Source organism: Chenopodium quinoa, unplaced genomic scaffold (assembly GCF_001683475.1).
Source record: "Chenopodium quinoa cultivar QQ74 unplaced genomic scaffold, ASM168347v1, whole genome shotgun sequence".
Taxonomy (NCBI): Eukaryota; Viridiplantae; Streptophyta; class Magnoliopsida; order Caryophyllales; family Amaranthaceae; genus Chenopodium; species Chenopodium quinoa.
Window position 1 is genome coordinate 1,838,336 of NW_018742864.1, and position 18,655 is coordinate 1,856,990.

At 30.9% G+C, this 18,655-nt stretch overlaps 3 protein-coding genes and 1 long non-coding RNA gene across 9 annotated transcripts; 1 reads left to right on the top strand and 3 right to left on the bottom strand.

The window, feature by feature from the left end:
- Positions 1 to 4,395: 4,395 nt before the first annotated feature.
- LOC110726185 lies at positions 4,396 to 6,983 on the top strand. 3 transcript variants are annotated; one of them, XM_021905642.1, is made up of 4 exons: positions 4,396 to 5,229; positions 6,028 to 6,093; positions 6,176 to 6,241; positions 6,452 to 6,983. In XM_021905642.1, exons 1-4 carry the CDS (start codon positions 4,930 to 4,932, stop codon positions 6,593 to 6,595), a joined length of 576 nt encoding a protein of 191 aa, XP_021761334.1. In that variant the 5' UTR covers positions 4,396 to 4,929; the 3' UTR covers positions 6,596 to 6,983. The 3 variants fall into 3 exon arrangements, 2 of the variants coding, with proteins under 2 accessions (XP_021761334.1, XP_021761335.1); XR_002512341.1 differs by lacking the exon at positions 6,452 to 6,983 and having other exon boundaries at positions 6,033 to 6,093; positions 6,176 to 6,350; XM_021905643.1 differs by lacking the exon at positions 6,452 to 6,983 and having other exon boundaries at positions 6,033 to 6,350.
- An 889-nt stretch (positions 6,984 to 7,872) lies between these two features.
- LOC110726186 lies at positions 7,873 to 11,541 on the bottom strand. Of its 4 annotated transcripts, XR_002512343.1 has the most exons (8): positions 10,998 to 11,541; positions 10,651 to 10,877; positions 9,870 to 10,083; positions 9,411 to 9,695; positions 9,150 to 9,311; positions 8,688 to 9,070; positions 8,400 to 8,556; positions 7,873 to 8,201 (listed from the first exon to the last, which is right to left on the bottom strand). XR_002512343.1 is itself a non-coding variant. In XM_021905645.1 (6 exons), exons 1-6 carry the CDS (start codon positions 11,076 to 11,078, stop codon positions 8,957 to 8,959), a joined length of 1,083 nt encoding a protein of 360 aa, XP_021761337.1. In that variant the 5' UTR covers positions 11,079 to 11,541; the 3' UTR covers positions 8,613 to 8,956. The 4 variants fall into 4 exon arrangements, 1 of the variants encoding a protein (XP_021761337.1); XR_002512344.1 differs by having other exon boundaries at positions 7,873 to 8,556; positions 8,688 to 9,067; XR_002512342.1 differs by having other exon boundaries at positions 7,873 to 8,556.
- Positions 11,542 to 11,714: 173 nt separating this feature from the next.
- On the bottom strand, positions 11,715 to 13,014 carry LOC110726160. Its single transcript, XM_021905623.1, has 3 exons — positions 12,961 to 13,014; positions 12,616 to 12,780; positions 11,715 to 12,307 (listed from the first exon to the last, which is right to left on the bottom strand). Exons 2-3 carry the CDS (start codon positions 12,714 to 12,716, stop codon positions 12,070 to 12,072), a joined length of 339 nt encoding a protein of 112 aa, XP_021761315.1. The 5' UTR covers positions 12,717 to 12,780; positions 12,961 to 13,014; the 3' UTR covers positions 11,715 to 12,069.
- A 4,045-nt stretch (positions 13,015 to 17,059) lies between these two features.
- LOC110726161 lies at positions 17,060 to 18,430 on the bottom strand. Its single transcript, XR_002512326.1, has 3 exons — positions 17,960 to 18,430; positions 17,328 to 17,670; positions 17,060 to 17,207 (listed from the first exon to the last, which is right to left on the bottom strand). It is a non-coding gene; the product is annotated as an uncharacterized LOC110726161 (long non-coding RNA).
- Between the last annotated feature and the right edge of the window lie 225 nt (positions 18,431 to 18,655).

Below are 18,655 nucleotides of genomic sequence, written 5' to 3' on the forward strand. Positions count from 1 at the left end.
ATTGTTATTGCTTGATCACGCCTTTTATGCATGTTTAAAGGGAATTTGTACTTGTAATCACGCTTAATAAGATAATTAATAATATTGTTTAGGGTTAATTTGATTATAATTCAAGTGATCGCCAATAATAGTTTTATTTGTGCATTAATATTCAACCAACATAGATAAACAGGTTTAGGTTAAACCTATTGCTTGTATGTTAATCAGAAAGCGCACATGAATACGATCAGAATAAAGTAGAGGCCTATTATTAGGGCAAGTTCAATCTCTTTTAGATTGGATTTGTACCTTCATCCCCGACCCTATTTGGTTCAAAACCTTATGGAGTTGACGATCTCTTGGATCGTTAAGGGGTGTAATCTTCACCTCGTGAACGGTTTACAAGTTCCTAAAAAAACTTGTTGGTGACTCTTTTGCTCTATCTTCTTTCCCTTTGGACGCCACCGTACTTTAGTGTATGATCACAGTGGGGTTCAAGCTAGGGGATTAACGCTTGAAATATTCCCTACAGGAAACCTATATACAAGTATAGAGGCAAGTCAAGGGTCAAACCCAAATGAACGGTAATGTTCAACCGCACTTAATTATGCGCCTAAGCTAGGTCGAACTCTAAGGATAAAAGGTAAACACTATAACCAACTATCAAAATGAAGAACCAAACAAATAAACACTAGGAACGAGGATCAACAAGTAATCATGACAATTGTAGCAACTCGAGAACAATATGCAAACCAATGGTTGTGAAGACTAATGGCAAGCTCAATCAAAAGAGTCAACAAGCTTTCTCCTAAAGGTCAAACTAGCGCCAACTACGAGAGACTCTAACTAGGAGCATCACTAATCAAGCTCAATCGACAATTGCAATTCCTAAATCAATGGTCCGTATCATTAAAAACTACAATGCAATCTAGCATGATTCTCAAGATCTAATCGAATTACACACATGCAAACTTCCATTAATCACTTTAATCTCAACAATTAATCAACATAATCCCCAAATTAAGCACAATCAATCAATCATACAAGTTTCACCCAATTCCTAGCAAACAACTACTCTAACATCATCATGTAATCAACTAACAACTAAATAAATCAAGAATCAACAATATATGAAGAACAACTACACTAATCAACAATCAAACATCAAAATCAAACCAACAAATATGAAATCAAACAAAGCAATAAAATGAGATAGAGTTAAGAATGCTAATTGATAATAGAGAAGATCTTCAACACAATTGTCACCATTAAATCTTCAATCTCTCAATCACCATTGAAATTCCTCACTTTCCCTCTCTAAAATCTACTCCTACACTACAAGAAAATAACCTTATCGTAGCGATTATTTTCACCTTTAGTATCGATTGTAATTGCAACAAAAAGCTTCCCCAACGAATGGTCATTCGATACAATATCTCCCGTTGCCTTAGCCTTTAGTAGTGGTTTTCAATATCGTTGGGGTTGACCTTTATAATCGATATGAAAAACGACATCCAATCGTGGTGATTATTGTAGCGATTACAATCGCTATAAATGTTTAACTCATTTTCTTCAAAAAAAAAAAAAAACCATGCGTATGATCTTAACAAGATTCAAACATGTAACCACAAACTCTTATATTAAATGTTTCACCAATAAGCTATGACATATTTTATGTATTCTTTGTCAAACAATATTTATATATCTAGTGTTGAAAAGGATTTTCATATCGATTTTTAGGATTTAGTGGCGATTGTAAATGATACGATTTCTCAAAATTATATAAATGTGTAAAAATAGTGTGGATATGTATTATTATGTTTTCCATATCGATTTTATATGGGAAAATCATGGCGATTGTAAAATGATACGACTTCCTTAATTATTTCACAAACATACTTGTATATTGTAGCGAATGTACAATCGCTACGAAATAATCGCTACGTAAACACATTTTTCTTGTAGAGCTAAACTAACCCTAGAACTAGAGAGAGAAGCTCTCAATTAAGCTAAGAATATGATCTAAATCTAAAATGAAAACTTGCTGCAAAAATTGGGTTCAAAAGGGTATTTATAAGAGGTGCAAAACGAAGAAGAGCGAAGCTAGAACCCGCAGAGGAGCGCCAGCGCAGCAGTAGTGCGCGCCCGCATAAGGGGGTCGCGCGCCCGCGCTCTTCTGGGTTTCTTCGGATCTTCTGGCAGCTTTGTGCGTTCGCTAAGGTCTTCGAATGAACGCACTACATGATGATGAAGAACACTAAGAGAGGCAGTCCCAAAAGCACTTAATTGTGGGTTCAATACCCCATCTTCATGAGAGCACGGCTTGAGAGCGCAAGAGCTAGAACTTGGAGAATCCACTTCCTTGCATCTTGAGCTTTCCAATTGCCATGAGCTTTCTCCAAAAGCATCTCCCACCTTAGTGATTCACCAATATCAAGATCTAAACCTCGTAAAATACCTACAACCACAAAAATAGAGCAAATAAAGGAGAAAATAGTAGAAAAACCAATTAAATGCATAAAAGCTACAAAATAAGAGATGAAAGGTAAAACCAAGTCAAAATGCATAAAACTAAACATTTATTAAGCAGAAAATCCGTGAAAAGAAGGTAAAAACAACTTAAATGCTCATCAAATGGGTGTCATTTGTGACACCCATCAATGTGTGGTCGAATTAAGGTATATATCTTTTTTTTTCAAATTTTTTGATTTTATTTTGTTGTTTTATTGGATTTTTTTACAATTTATGGTGGTGGAAGGTTGTTGCTGTTGGAGTTCGGGTTTTGTGGGTAATGGTTAAGGATTTTAATTTTTAAAATTTTTTTTGTTAATTTCGGTGGTTTTAGTTTGGTTACCCGGATTTTGGTGGGTTTGGTTAGGACTTAGGTGTTTTAGGTGGGTGGATCTGGGTACGGGTTTGGTGGGGTGGTAGTGGGTGGTAGTGGCGGTGGGGTGGTAGTGGGTGGTAGTGGCGATGGAGTGGTAGTGGGTGGTAGTGGCGGTGATGTGGGTGACTTGGTGGTAGTGGCGGTGGTGGTCTGATGTTAGGGTTAGGATTAGTTAGCGGTTGTTGGTGGTTCAGCGTATTTTTAATTTTATTAAAACATTTTCTGACGGAATTTCGGTCGGAACTTTCCGACGAAATTGGGTCCGTCGGATCTTTACAACGGATTTTCTCGGCCTCGGAAAACCTCTTTCAACGAAAGAATTCCGTCGGAAATTCCGTCGAAAGATGTCGTTTTTCCTACAGATGCTTTTCCGACAACCGGTCCGTTAGATTCAGGTTTTCCGACGGATTTAGGGGTGTTTTCGAGGAAATTTTTCCGTCGAAAACGAGCTGTTTTCTAGAAGTGAATCGAGCTAGGGTTTCCAGTGCCATTCGAATCCTTTAATTGATTAGACTTGAAGCAGCTAATGAACCAAAAGATGGGGTTTGAGATAGTGGGGTTGATTGTTTCTTCTTGCAAGCCATGATCGAGCATTCTGAATGAGAACATCGATTCAGAAAATCGCCATGGAAAAGGAGAAAAAAGTCAACAAAAAGTCAAACCCCTCTTTGTTTATATAAAATTGTTCAATATTTGGGGATGTTTTATAGTTCATTTGCAAGAACTTCAAGCAGGGATTTCCTAGCCTTTGTGCTTGCCGTATTGATCTAAATAGGAACACCCTCCCGTAAATCCCTAGATCTCATATGCCTTCCCTCAAACTATGTATTGTCATTAGGGTTGGTATAAACTCCCATTTCCAGCTCGATATCAACATTGTCCTCGACTAGGATTTCAGGGTCTACAATGGGTGGTGTAAGATTGTCTTGAGTCATTTCAGCAGTATTTTTTCCCTTAAACGACGTCAAAAATCGTAAGGTTTTTGGGATGTCTCAAGGGAAATTTATAATGTCGAATATGCCTCACCTGGTCTATACACCTGCAAAATAACGAACCCTAGGCTTGACGGAGTTTCGCCTACAACAATCAAGTTAGCACCAAAAAGGTCAAAAGTCTAAACAGTAGATTGGAACGGTATTAATTATAGTTAGAGAACTCTAATCACTTTTCAACATGTGTAACCCATCATTAAAGAAGGTTTATATAGTGTATGGAAATGCACGTAAATTAGGGTTTTAACCTAATTGCTTTGCTATTTTTACCTTATTAGGTAATTAGATGGTACGAGCTCATGGCCCATTAGGAGTTGTAAAACCAGAGGGCCGCATGTTCAGTTTTGATTGACCTAATTGGGCTGAGTTGGATTGACATGTGTCAAGCTCCCATTGGTCCAGCTGAGTGGGTATATTTACCTAAACACCTTACATTTACAAAACTTATTCACCCATTTTTATTTGTTTATCATTATCATTTGTTTATTCCCTAACAAATTGCACTTACATAATATTTTTAACAAAGTCAAACTAACTGCATAAAACATGGTGTTAGTGAAAGTATTGTAACTAAAAGAATATAAACAATATTTGTTGATAGATAAAGTATTATTGGTTAAAAATCACATTGACATACATATCCAATTAATTAGAAACACCCAAAATAAAGATAAAGAGAGATCACCTGGGAATCTGGGATAATAAAATCATAAGAGATCTCAAACTCTAGACATCCCCAATACAAAAGATGGTAGAAAATCAGAACTAAAAGTTGAAAGAATCAAATTATTTACCAATTATAGTAAGATTATGAAATTACAAAAATACCCATCCAAAATCACCTTAAAACCCCCTTTAAACCCCAAACACAATCCACCAACCACACCAAACAACCAAAACCCAAAAAAAAAATTTCAACGGTGATGCTTGGATTACTCTGCGCACGCCCATTAAAGCCTTGGAATATATCACCTCAAACCTTCTCCCTCCACACCCACTACCATCAATCTCATTCTCAATTGACCAATAACGTCGCCGATGGAGCCTCTTCGGTCTCCATTTGGCGGGTAAATGTTCCGGCTGCTGTTGCCAGCGGTGATTGGCGGAGGGATCACCTCCGCCCCGCAATCCACCAGCAACGAGGCGAGGGGTCGTGGAATGTCGCTTGTGATGCTAGACCTGCTCGTTGGATTCACCGCCTTGACCTCGCTTATCTTCTCTATGGAGTTTGTGTCTATCTTTCTTTCAATGATGTTGTTGCGAACGACGGCGTTGTGGGTGAGATGGAGACCATTGTTGGCGTTGTCAATGAGGCGGAGAGAATGGTTAGCGAAGAGGGTTGTTCTGATTTATTGGATTTTCGGGTTACGGGTATTATTTTTTAAATTATTTATTTAACCTATTTAAGTAGCTATATTTATTCATAATCTTCAATTGATTATATTCAATTTTATATTTTTGTTAAATTCAATCATTTTCTAAATTTATTATTTGCTCAGTACACTAATCAGACTATCTTGTTGCAAAATATTAGACCAATCTGAGTATTCAATGCCATAATTTCTGAACAAAATTGGAATATGGGGTTGTGGATTATCCGAAGGTTTATATATATATATATATATATATATATATATATAGGGGAGGGATCCGGTAAGAACCCCTTCTTATATAAGAACCCTAGTTATATAAGAACCAATCTCAACCGTAAGATTAGATTGGGATGAGCGGTCAGGATTAAAACAAAATAAAAACCATCTTTCCTCAAAAAACACACAACCTAACTTTCTCTCTCTTCGATTATCGTAGTAGTTCATGACTTTCTCTCTCCTCAAACTCCTAAAAATCTCCATAGAAGCTGCAATTTGAAGGATTTTCAACATTTTTCCTTCATTTTTTTTTGCATAAATTCAACATCAAGGATCATAAAACAAGTCAAATTGTTCAATAAAAGTACAAATTTTGGCGATAAAGCCCTAGATTTCGCAATTTTCAAATTCAGGTACATATTCCTTCGATTTCGTTAGATATTTATTGCTTATGTGCATTATATGTTCGAAAACATTGTTTTCGTCTATACATTGTTTTGGATATGTTATTTTGTTCTTCAATTTCAGTAGATTTTTTTGCAATTTCGTTAGATTTTTTTGATATTTTCATTATGGACAGAGAAGGCGGCAGAGGATCAACGAGAAAATGAAAGCACTGCAAAAATTGATTCCCAACTCCAATAAGGTGCTACTAAATCTACTTATAATTATTAATTATTTTTCCATTTTATCAATGTTTTTTACTACAATATTTTTTTTTATGGCAGACGGATAAGGCTTCAATGTTGGATGAAGCTATTGAATATTTAAAACAGCTTCAGCTACAAGTTCAGGTGTGTTATCTTACAAAATTTGATGATTGTATATTTTATGCAGAGGATTGAAATACAAGTACAATGTATTTCCTGTCGTCACTTAGTTTAATTGATTAGCATTATTATACTTCGTATCAATGTTCTAAATTACATGTTCGATTATGTTCATGATCATGTTCTAAATTTAAGTGTCGTATGTTCTAAATTTAGATGTTGTATGTTGTAAAGATGTTATGGGCTGGGTGCGGTATGCAGAGGAAGTTCAGGGGAGATCCTTTGGTGTGCTGCGTTCCAAAGCTTAGAAAAGTGGGAATCGAGGGTGGGGGAAGCCAAGGCTGTTTTCTAGGGGCTGCATATGGGGAAGGAGACTGACATGAGGCGTTTGGTGGTGGAGAGCGATTGTCTAAGTGTTATCGAGGCACTCCGCAACAAGTCAGAGACTGAGAGGTGTTGAGTTCCTTGCATTTGGTTTTAGATGATACTCCCTCGTTCCTCCACTTTTCATTTTCGGCCGTATTAGAGTATTAAAATAGATTAAGTAATTAAAAATCGGATGAAATATTAAAATTTTATGTTTAGAATTTTGATTTTGATGCTTAGATTGGTCTTTTGTGAAAAAACGTGGAAATAATGTAACACATGATATGGCTTACTTCCATGAGCCTGGCAATGATCGTGGAACGATGTAAAAAATTTTAAACATAGGAAAAAAGAAACTTTAGAACATAAGTAGACTAAATTTAGAACATAGGAAAAAAAAAATTTAGCACATAGGTAAAAGAATATTTAGAACATAGGAAAAAAAAACTTTAGAACATAGGTAGAAAAAATTTAGAACATAGGAAAAAATTAGAACATAAGTAGATTAAATTTAGAACATAGGAAAAAAATTTAGAACATAGGTAAAATAATATTTAGAACATAAAAAAAAATAAAAAAAAATAAAAACTTTAGAACATAGATAGTAAAAATTTAGAACATAGGAAAAAAAAAACTTTAGAACATAAGTAGACTGAATTTAGAATATAGGCAAAAGAATTTAGAACATAGAAAAAAATTTAGAACATAGGTATAAAAAATTTTGAACATAGGTTGAAAAAATTTAGAACATAGGAAAAAAAAAACTTTAGAACATAAGTAGACTAATTTAGAACATAGGAAAAAAAAATAAGAACATAGGTAAAAGAATATTTAGAACATAAAAAATAAAAATAAAAACAACTTTAGAACATAGGTAGTAAAAATTTAGAACATAGGAAAAAAAAACTTTACAACATAAGTAAACTAAATTTAGAACATAGACAAAAGAATTTAGAACATAGGTAAAAGAATATTTTGAACATAGGAAAAAAAAACTTTAGAACATAGGTAGAAAACATTTAGAACATAGGAAAAAATTAGAACATAGATTGAAAAAATTTAGAATATAGGAAAAAAAATTAAAACTTTAGAACATAAGTAAACTAAATTTAGAACATAGGGAAAAAAAATTAGAACGTAGATAAAAGAATATTTAATACATAAAATAAAAAAATAAAAATAAAACTTTAGAACATAGGTAGTAAAAATTTATAACATAGGAAAAAAAACTTTACAACATAAGTAAACTAAATTTAGAACATAGGCAAAAGAATTTAGAACATAGGAAAAAAAACTTTAGAACATAGGTAGAAAAAATTTAGAACATAGGAATAAAAAACTTTAGAACATAAGAAATATATACAATTAGGAGACAACCTAGAAATAGTTAGAATATAAAAAATTAAGAATTAACTTTAAAGCATAACCAGAAAAAATTTAGAGCATAAGAAGTAATATTAGAACATATCTAGTAAATATTAGTACATAAAAAATAAATTTGAAAATAATGTGAAATTACCAACTACTGGTGAGGGAATCAACAAGTTTTTGTCTTTATTCTCTTCATTTCTCTCTTCTTTGTTCTTATCTTTTTCCTCTTCCTTTGATCTCAAATCTGCTTAACAATTAGAACATAACTAATTTAGTACATAACTAATTTAGAACATAACTAATTTAGAACATAATCATATAATTTAGAACATAAGCATGTGATTTAAGCGCATGTTTTAGAGCATAAAAAAGTACTTTAAAACATAAGCATCTAATATAGAACATAAGTATAATTTGGAAATTAAGCATGTACATGTGAAATTACCAACTGTCGGTGACTTTGGTGACCTTGTTTCCTCGAATTTCTTCCATGCCTTATACATAACCATATCCAATTCTTCAATAAATGCCGGTTCATCGAAGACATGTTGATCTTGGCTGAGTATAGAAGGGCTTTTCTTTTCTTCTTGGTTCACGAATGTCTATAAAATAAGAAATTATAATTTAGAACATAATATGCATAATATTTATATAAATTTATTATACTTTAGAACATAAGCTGAAAATACTTTAGAACACAACCAGAAAATACTTTAGAACATAATTATAATACCTTTGTTGTGTACTTGCACCATATGTTGTCTATGAGATGTTGCATTTTTCCTGTTGTTTCTTCCTCAACAAAAAGATCTTTTGCTTGTTCTAACATGCCATACATCTCTTTAACATTCGAGGCAAGTGTTTTTGCCAAATCTCCAAATTTGCTCAAAAAACCCTTCATTAGAACACAAAAATATTTTAGAACATAAAGGACATAACATGGATAATTTAACAGAAAAGGATTAAATGGAGCATAAAATATAATTTACAATATAAACTAAATCATACCATCATGTCATTTCGAGAAGTTGTAGAACTAGAACCTATTGATGATTTTTCCATTCTCTTCTCTTTTTCCTTTTGTTTTGGTTGTTTCTTTTTTCCTTTTGGTGCCTTCTAGTATATAAATTATAAAATTTAGAAAACAACAACATAAAGTGTAGTGTTTAAACATAAACATATACAAATATCATACCACAATTGATTCCATTCTTTCCAAGAGTTTTCCATATCCAAATCCATGATCTTTTTCAAACTTATATCTCACTTGAATCCTTTCCTTTGTCCACACCGAAATTAGTGGACATTTTCTTGGTTTTTCTAACCCTCCTCTTTGTAGACGATCAAAATAGAATACCTATTTAGTACATGTTAAGAATTAATTAGAATATTTTTCACACATTTTCAACATAACAAGAATAATGTATATACATAATGGTAAGAATTTAAAACTTACCATTAGAAAAGGTAAAGGACCTGCAAAGTAAGAATTTCCCTTCTTCCATACACTTACAGAATCTTTCAAGTGCTCAATCACAAATGTGCACCAATCCAATTCAGCAATTTTCTTTACATCCATACAACTATACAAGAATTTAATGTATAGTTGTGGGTTGTTTGTTGATCGAATGCAACAATTGACAACACATACCACAAAGTTCCAAAGAAATTCATCAGAAACTGATTTTTCCTTCTTCAATTCTTGAATTCTGTCAATCAATCTCTTGTTGGTTGGACTTCCCTTTTAGAGGTAAAAAAAAACATATAAATTAAAACCTATGGAGATAATAGATCTATTTTAAAGCAAAAAACACTTTAGAACATAAGCAAAGCACTTTAAAACATACAATTTATAACATAAAATTCATACTTTAGAACATAAAATTTAAAACATAACCACATTATATCATCATACTTTTTTGAGGCCAAACTTGCTTCTCCAAGCTTTTAGAAACTTGCTCCATTTCAGATTTGACTCATCATTTGGTTGCTCAATCCTTTTGCCTCCCAATGGCAACCCATAAGCCAAATGAACATCAATTGCCTCCAAAAAGATTTCTTGTTTTCTCTTTGGTAACATCAAACAACATCTCTCCGTGTCAAAATTCGTAACCAAGTTTTCTGTCAACCTAGAATTATAATGAAAAATGTAAGATTTAAAGCACAATACAGCTATATTTAGAATATAATAGTCAATCTTTAGAACATAGAAGATTAAAACATTTAGTATAATATTTAAACTTTTGAACATAATTTAGAACATTATATAATAAAAAAAGTCTATTTTAGAACATAATAAACATACATTAGAACATAACAAAAAATTAATTTAGAACATTAGTGTATAGCAATTCAAACATGAGAGTTCATAATTTTAGAATACAAGAAGTAACTTTAAAACATAAGTAATTTACAACATAATCATATTATTTAGAACATATGCACATAATGTAGAACATAATCATACAATTTAGAACATATGCACATAATTTAGAACATAGCTAATTTCGAACATAATCATATTATTTAGAACATATGCACAAAATTTAGAGCATAACTAATTTAGAACATAATCTTATAATTTAGAACATTAGTGTATAGCAATTCAAACATGACAAATCATAATTTTGAACATAACATTGATAATACTTATGATTTTAGAATATGATTTTAGAACATAACATTCTACTACTTACGTAGAATTAATATGGATTGGTAAATCCAATTCCAAAAAGCCTCCAAAACCAATGTTCCGAATAGCTTGCTTTTGTTTTTCCGAAAGATTTATCAACACATCCTTCATGAATTGAGTAGGAGGTACTCTTTGATAAGGTTGCCTCTTAACTAGTTTATCTTGCTCATTAGCTTCTACTACTTGGACATCCTCACCATCTTCTTCTTTTTCAATCTTTCTTTTCTTCTTCTTCACATCCTCACCATGAATAGATAAACATAATTAGAACATAGATAAGCAAAATTAGAACATAAGCGTGCACTTTAGAACATAAAAATAAAGATTGTAAAGATTAAAGAGTATTATTACCTGAGTTTGATTTTTTTTATTGATTTTTTGTTCCTCCTCACTATCATCTTCCATCTCCTCTTTTTCATCTTTCTCTTTCATCTTTACATCACCCTTATTATCATCCTCACCATCATCTTTACTATCATTATTCTTGTCATCATCCTCAACATTATTACCCTCTTCTTCTTTTTGATCTTTTCCTTCTTCTTGATCTTTTTCTCTTCCTTCCTTTTTTTGCAATTTTCGAGGTGGTTGAAGCCTTGTTGGAAGTTTTCTATGTCTTATAGCAACACTTTTACTTTCAATATGCTTCTCAAATTGCGATCTATCAATTACTTCCGCTTCAACGTTTTCAACTTTCCTTTAAAAACAATTAAAAATAATTAGAATACAACTAACATTAAATAGAGTGCAAATATAAAGGGATAAGATGAACATAAACTATAATGGATACATATTAGAACATAATACAAATCTTCAGAACATAAGAGAAAATTTTAGAACATAATGGAAAACTTTAGAACATAATGGAAAACTTTAGAACATAATACAAATCTTTAGAACTTAAGGGAAAACTTTAGAACATATTGGAAAACTTTAGAACAAAATTTAAAACATAATAGGTAAAGTTTAGAACATTAGTTTAGTTACCTTTTTCTTACATAAGTAATTTCTTCTTCTTGTATATTAGTAACTCCTTCTGATTTTTCTTCATTTTGGCCTTGCATTTTACTGCAACATTAAGAAATCAAAAACATTAGTAACATTCCAACATTATTATTATATTTTTGAACATAGGAATAATTTAGAATATGCTGAAAAATAGTTTAGAACATGCTAGAGAGTGAAAAACCCAAAATAGAATGAGTAAACTAGAAATTTAAAAGACAAATGAAACAGAAACATGATAAGGTTTGATTGAGTTTATTTTCAGCCCATGTTCTAAATTATTTCAACCTATGTTCTAATTTTTTCTTATGTTCCAAATTTTTTCTACCTATGGTCTAAAGTTTGTTTTCAGCCCTGCAATCACAAGTTCACTACTAACAACCCCTAACCAATTAACAACCCCTATGTTCTAAAGGATCCATTAAAATGCACAGTCGATATATAAGTGAACTCCATGCAAAAGGATCCGAAAACATACATAGCATTCAGTACTGAAAAAGAATCTACTCTTCTTGTCTACACCACGTCTTTTATTTTCAAAATTCAATAGGCAAACATAAGCATCCACAACATTGTTCAACATGTGCTTATCTTCTATGAGACTATGAATCTCATCTCTCGTAATCGTTGTCCCCATGTTATCAGCATACAAAAGCTCCCTAAAATCAGAACAATAAAATCAGAACATAAGCATGTAGTTTAGAACATAAGCATGTAGTTTAGAACATAAACACATAATTTAAAACATAAGAATATAGTTTAGAACATAAGTACCTATTTTAGAACATAAGCATATAGTTTTACACATGTACTTTATAACATAATCTCGTAGCTTAGAACACGCAGTTTAGAACATAAGAATGAAGTTTAGAACATAATTTATAGCTTAGATCATAAGCATATAGCTTAGAACATAAGCATATAGCTTAGAACATAAGCATATAATTTTAAAGTTTTAAAGTCTTACTTATTATCTCCTTGAGCAAACGCATACTCAGCTACCTTTCTATTGTCCACATTCTTGAAAAGTTTTTCATGTTCAACCATGAAAGGTGAACGCAAGTACATTGGAAGCTTATCCTTTCCTCTTTTTTTCCGTGTCTTTTCTTCTCCTTTTTCTTCTCCTTGTTTCCTACTTAATTCAATTAAAAAATATCACATAGATAACAAAAACCATAACTAAATCAAACCAAAATTTATTGATAACAAAAACCATAACCAAATCAAACCAAAATTTATTATTACCAAGTTCTAAATTAAAATTTAACTAAACCATAACCAACATTTGTTTTAAAGTTTACAAAATGATTACCCTTTCTTGTTCTCATTTTTTTCTTCTTTGTTCTTCTCTTCATTCTTGCTTCCTTCATTTTCTTTCTTCTCCTCTTGATTCTCCTCTTTTTCCTCCTTTTTCTTCTTCCCCTTTTCTTCTCTCTTCTCCTCTTGGATCTCCTCTTTTTCCTCCTTTTTATTCTTCCCCTTTTCTTCTCTCTTCTCCTCTTGGATCTCCTTTTTTTCCTCCTCTTTCTTCTTCCCCTTTTCTTCTTTCTTCTCCTCTTGCTTCTCTTCTTTTTCCTCTTCTTTCTTCTTCTCCTTTTCTTCTTTCTTCTCCTCTTTTTCCTCTTCTTTCTTCTCCTCTTTTTCCTCTTCTTGCTTCTCCTCTTCATCCAATGTAGGTGGATGATCTGGATTTAGAAAAGCACAATTTAGAACATTTGCTGTCACTTCTTCGTAAGTGAGTTCTGCTTCATTATCTTCTTGATTTTCTGGGACATCAAACCATAAGTAGAAACAATAAGGACACAACATAGAAATAGTTGGAAAAAATTTAGAACATTAGAAATAACTAGAATATAACCAGAAAAATTTAGAACACAAGAAGTAACTTTAGAACATAACTAATTTACAACATAATTATATTATTTAGAACATATGCACATAATTTAGAACATAATCATACAATTTAGAACATATGCACATAATTTAGAGCATAACTAATTTCAAACATAATCATATTATTTTGGAAAATATGCACATAATTTAGAGCATAACTAATTTAGAACATAATCATATTATTTAGAACATATGCACATAATTTAGAACATAATCATATTATTAGAGCATATGCACATAATTTAGCACATAATCATATAATTTAGAGCATATGCACATAATTTAGAACATAAGAAAGTAGTTTAAAACATAAGCATCTGATTTAGAAAAAATTTAGAACATCAGAAATAACTTTAGAACATAACAGAAAAAATTTATAACATAAGAAGTAATTTTAAAACAAATCTAGTAATATTATTTCAAAAGAAAAAAGTTTGAAAATAATGTAAAACTACCAACTGCTGGTGAGGGGGTCAATAACTTGAAACTTGGAGGAGTTATATCAAAAGGTTGCTTCTTTTTTGGAGGAATTGGGGTTTTTGGTGACTCCTCATTCCTTTTCTCTTTCTTCTCAATTTTTTCCTCCTCGTTTCTCTCTTTTCTGTACTGCTCTTTTTCTTCTTCTTTTGATCCCAAATCTTCATAGCAATTACACCATAAAAATTAAGTATTATAGCAAATAGCAAAAAATAATTAGAAAATAAAAAGTAACTTTAGAACATAAGAAATATATACAATTAGGAGACAACCTAGAAATAGTTAGAATATAAAAAATTAAGAATTAACTTTAAAGCATAACCAGAAAAAATTTAGAGCATAAGAAGTAATATTAGAACATATCTAGTAAATATTAGTACATAAAAAATGAATTTGAAAATAATGTGAAATTACCAACTACTGGTGAGGGAATCAACAAGTTTTTGTCTTTATTCTCTTCATTTCTCTCTTCTTTGTTCTTATCTTTTTCCTCTTCCTTTGATCTCAAATCTGCTTAACAATTAGAACATAACTAATTTAGTACATAACTAATTTAGAACATAACTAATTTAGAACATAATCATATAATTTAGAACATAAGCATGTGATTTAAGCGCATGTTTTAGAACATAAAAAAGTACTTTAAAACATAAGCATCTAATATAGAACATAAGTATAATTTGGAAATTAAGCATGTACATGTGAAATTACCAACTGTCGGTGACTTTGGTGACCTTGTTTCCTCGAATTTCTTCCATGCCTTATCCATAACCATATCCAATTCTTCAATAAATGCCGGTTCATCGAAGACATGTTGATCTTGGCTGAGTATAGAAGGGCTTTTCTTTTCTTCTTGGTTCACGAATGTCTATAAAATAAGAAATTATAATTTAGAACATAATATGCATAATATTTATATAAATTTATTATACTTTAGAACATAAGCTGAAAATACTTTAGAACACAACCAGAAAATACTTTAGAACATAATTATAATACCTTTGTTGTGTACTTGCACCATATGTTGTCTATGAGATGTTGCATTTTTCCATTTGTTTCTTCCTCAACAAAAAGATCTTTTGCTTGTTCTAACATGCCATACATCTCTTTAACATTCGAGGCAAGTGTTTTTGCCAAATCTCCAAATTTGCTCAAAAAGCCCTTCATTAGAACACAAAAATATTTTAGAACATAAAGGACATAACATGGATAATTTAACAGAAAAGGATTAAATGAAGCATAAAATATAATTTACAATATAAACTAAATCATACCATCATGTCATTTCGAGAAGTTGTAGAACTAGAACCTATTGATGATTTTTCCATTCTCTTCTCTTTTTCCTTTTGTTTTGGTTGTTTCTTTTTTCCTTTTGGTGCCTTCTAGTATATAAATTATAAAATTTAGAAAACAACAACATAAAGTGTAGTGTTTAAACATAAACATATACAAATATCATACCACAATTGATTCCATTCTTTCCAAGAGTTTTCCATATCCAAATCCATGATCTTTTTCAAACTTATATCTCACTTGAATCCTTTCCTTTGTCCACACCGAAATTAGTGGACATTTTCTTGGTTTTTCTAACTCTCCTCTTTGTAGACGATCAAAATAGAATACCTATTTAGTACATGTTAAGAATTAATTAGAATATTTTTCACACATTTTCAACATAACAAGAATAATGTATATACATAATGGTAAGAATTTAAAACTTACCATTAGAAAAGGTAAAGGACCTGTAAAGTAAGAATTTCCCTTCTTCCATACACTTACAGAATCTTTCAAGTGCTCAATCACAAATGTGCACCAATCCAATTCAGCAATTTTCTTTACATCCATACAACTATACAAGAATTTAATGTATAGTTGTGGGTTGTTTGTTGATCGAATGCAACAATTGACAACACATACCACAAAGTTCCAAAGAAATTCATCAGAAACTGATTTTTCCTTCTTCAATTCTTGAATTCTGTCAATCAATCTCTTGTTGGTTGGACTTCCCTTTTAGAGGTAAAAAAAACATATAAATTAAAACCTATGGAGATAATAGATCTATTTTAAAGCAAAAAACACTTTAGAACATAAGCAAAGCACTTTAAAACATACAATTTATAACATAAAATTCATACTTTAGAACATAAAATTTAAAACATAACCACATTATATCATCATACTTTTTTGAGGCCAAACTTGCTTCTCCAAGCTTTTAGAAACTTGCTCCATTTCAGATTTGACTCATCATTTGGTTGCTCAATCCTTTTGCCTCCCAATGGCAACCCATAAGCCAAATGAACATCAATTGCCTCCAAAAAGATTTCTTGTTTTCTCTTTGGTAACATCAAACAACATCTCTCCGTGTCAAAATTCGTAACCAAGTTTTCTGTCAACCTAGAATTATAATGAAAAATGTAAGATTTAAAGCACAATACAGCTATATTTAGAATATAATAGTCAATCTTTAGAACATAGAAGATTAAAACATTTAGTATAATATTTAAACTTTTGAACATAATTTAGAACATTATATAATAAAAAAAGTCTATTTTAGAACATAATAAACATACATTAGAACATAACAAAAAATTAATTTAGAACATTAGTGTATAGCAATTCAAACATGAGAGTTCATAATTTTAGAATACAAGAAGTAACTTTAAAACATAAGTAATTTACAACATAATCATATTATTTAGAACATATGCACATAATGTAGAACATAATCATACAATTTAGAACATATGCACATAATTTAGAACATAGCTAATTTCGAACATAATCATATTATTTAGAACATATGCACAAAATTTAGAGCATAACTAATTTAGAACATAATCTTATAATTTAGAACATTAGTGTATAGCAATTCAAACATGACAAATCATAATTTTGAACATAACATTGATAATACTTATGATTTTAGAATATGATTTTAGAACATAACATTCTACTACTTACGCAGAATTAATATGGATTGGTAAATCCAATTCCAAAAAGCCTCCAAAACCAATGTTCCGAATAGCTTGCTTTTGTTTTTTCCGAAAGATTTATCAACACATCCTTCATGAATTGAGTAGGAGGTACTCTTTGATAAGGTTGCCTCTTAACTAGTTTATCTTGCTCATTAGCTTCTACTACTTGGACATCCTCACCATCTTCTTCTTTTTCAATCTTTCTTTTCTTCTTCTTCACATCCTCACCATGAATAGATAAACATAATTAGAACATAGATAAGCAAAATTAGAACATAAGCGTGCACTTTAGAACATAAAAATAAAGATTGTAAAGATTAAAGAGTATTATTACCTGAGTTTGATTTTTTTTATTGATTTTTTGTTCCTCCTCACTATCATCTTCCATCTCCTCTTTTTCATCTTTCTCTTTCATCTTTACATCACCCTTATTATCATCCTCACCATCATCTTTACTATCATTATTCTTGTCATCATCCTCAACATTATTACCCTCTTCTTCTTTTTGATCTTTTCCTTCTTCTTGATCTTTTTCTCTTCCTTCCTTTTTTTGCAATTTTCGAGGTGGTTAAAGCCTTGTTGGAAGTTTTCTATGTCTTATAGCAACACTTTTACTTTCAATATGCTTCTCAAATTCCGATCTATCAATTACTTCCGCTTCAACGTTTTCAACTTTCCTTTAAAAACAATTAAAAATAATAGAATACAACTAACATTAAATAGAGTGCAAATATAAAGGGATAAGATGAACATAAACTATAATGGATACATATTAGAACATAATACAAATCTTCAGAACATAAGAGAAAATTTTAGAACATAATGGAAAACTTTAGAACATAATGGAAAACTTTAGAACATAATACAAATCTTTAGAACTTAAGGGAAAACTTTAGAACATATTGGAAAACTTTAGAACAAAATTTAAAACATAATAGGTAAAGTTTAGAACATTAGTTTAGTTACCTTTTTCTTACATAAGTAATTTCTTCTTCTTGTATATTAGTAACTCCTTCTTCTGATTTTTCTTCATTTTGGCCTTGCATTTTACTGCAACATTAAGAAATCAAAAACATTAGTAACATTCCAACATTATTATTATATTTTTGAACATAGGAATAATTTAGAATATGCTGAAAAATAGTTTAGAACATGCTAGAGAGTGAAAAACCCAAAATAGAATGAGTAAACTAGAAATTTAAAAGACAAATGAAACAGAAACATGATAAGGTTTGATTGAGTTTATTTTCAGCCCATGTTCTAAATTATTTCAACCTATGTTCTAATTTTTTCTTATGTTCCAAATTTTTTCTACCTATGTTCTAAAGTTTGTTTTCAGCCCTGCAATCACAAGTTCACTACTAACAACCCCTAACCAATTAACAACCCCTATGTTCTAAAGGATCCATTAAAATGCACAGTCGATATATAAGTGAACTCCATGCAAAAGGATCCGAAACATAAAATTCAATAGGCCATAGGTAGAAAAAATTTGGAACATAAGAAAAAAAATTTTATGTTTCGGATCCTTTTGCATGGAGTTCACTTATATATCGACTGTGCATTTTAATGGATCCTTTAGAACATAGGGGTTGTTAATTGGTTAGGGGTTGTTAGTAGTGAACTTGTGATTGCAGGGCTGAAAACAAACTTTAGACCATA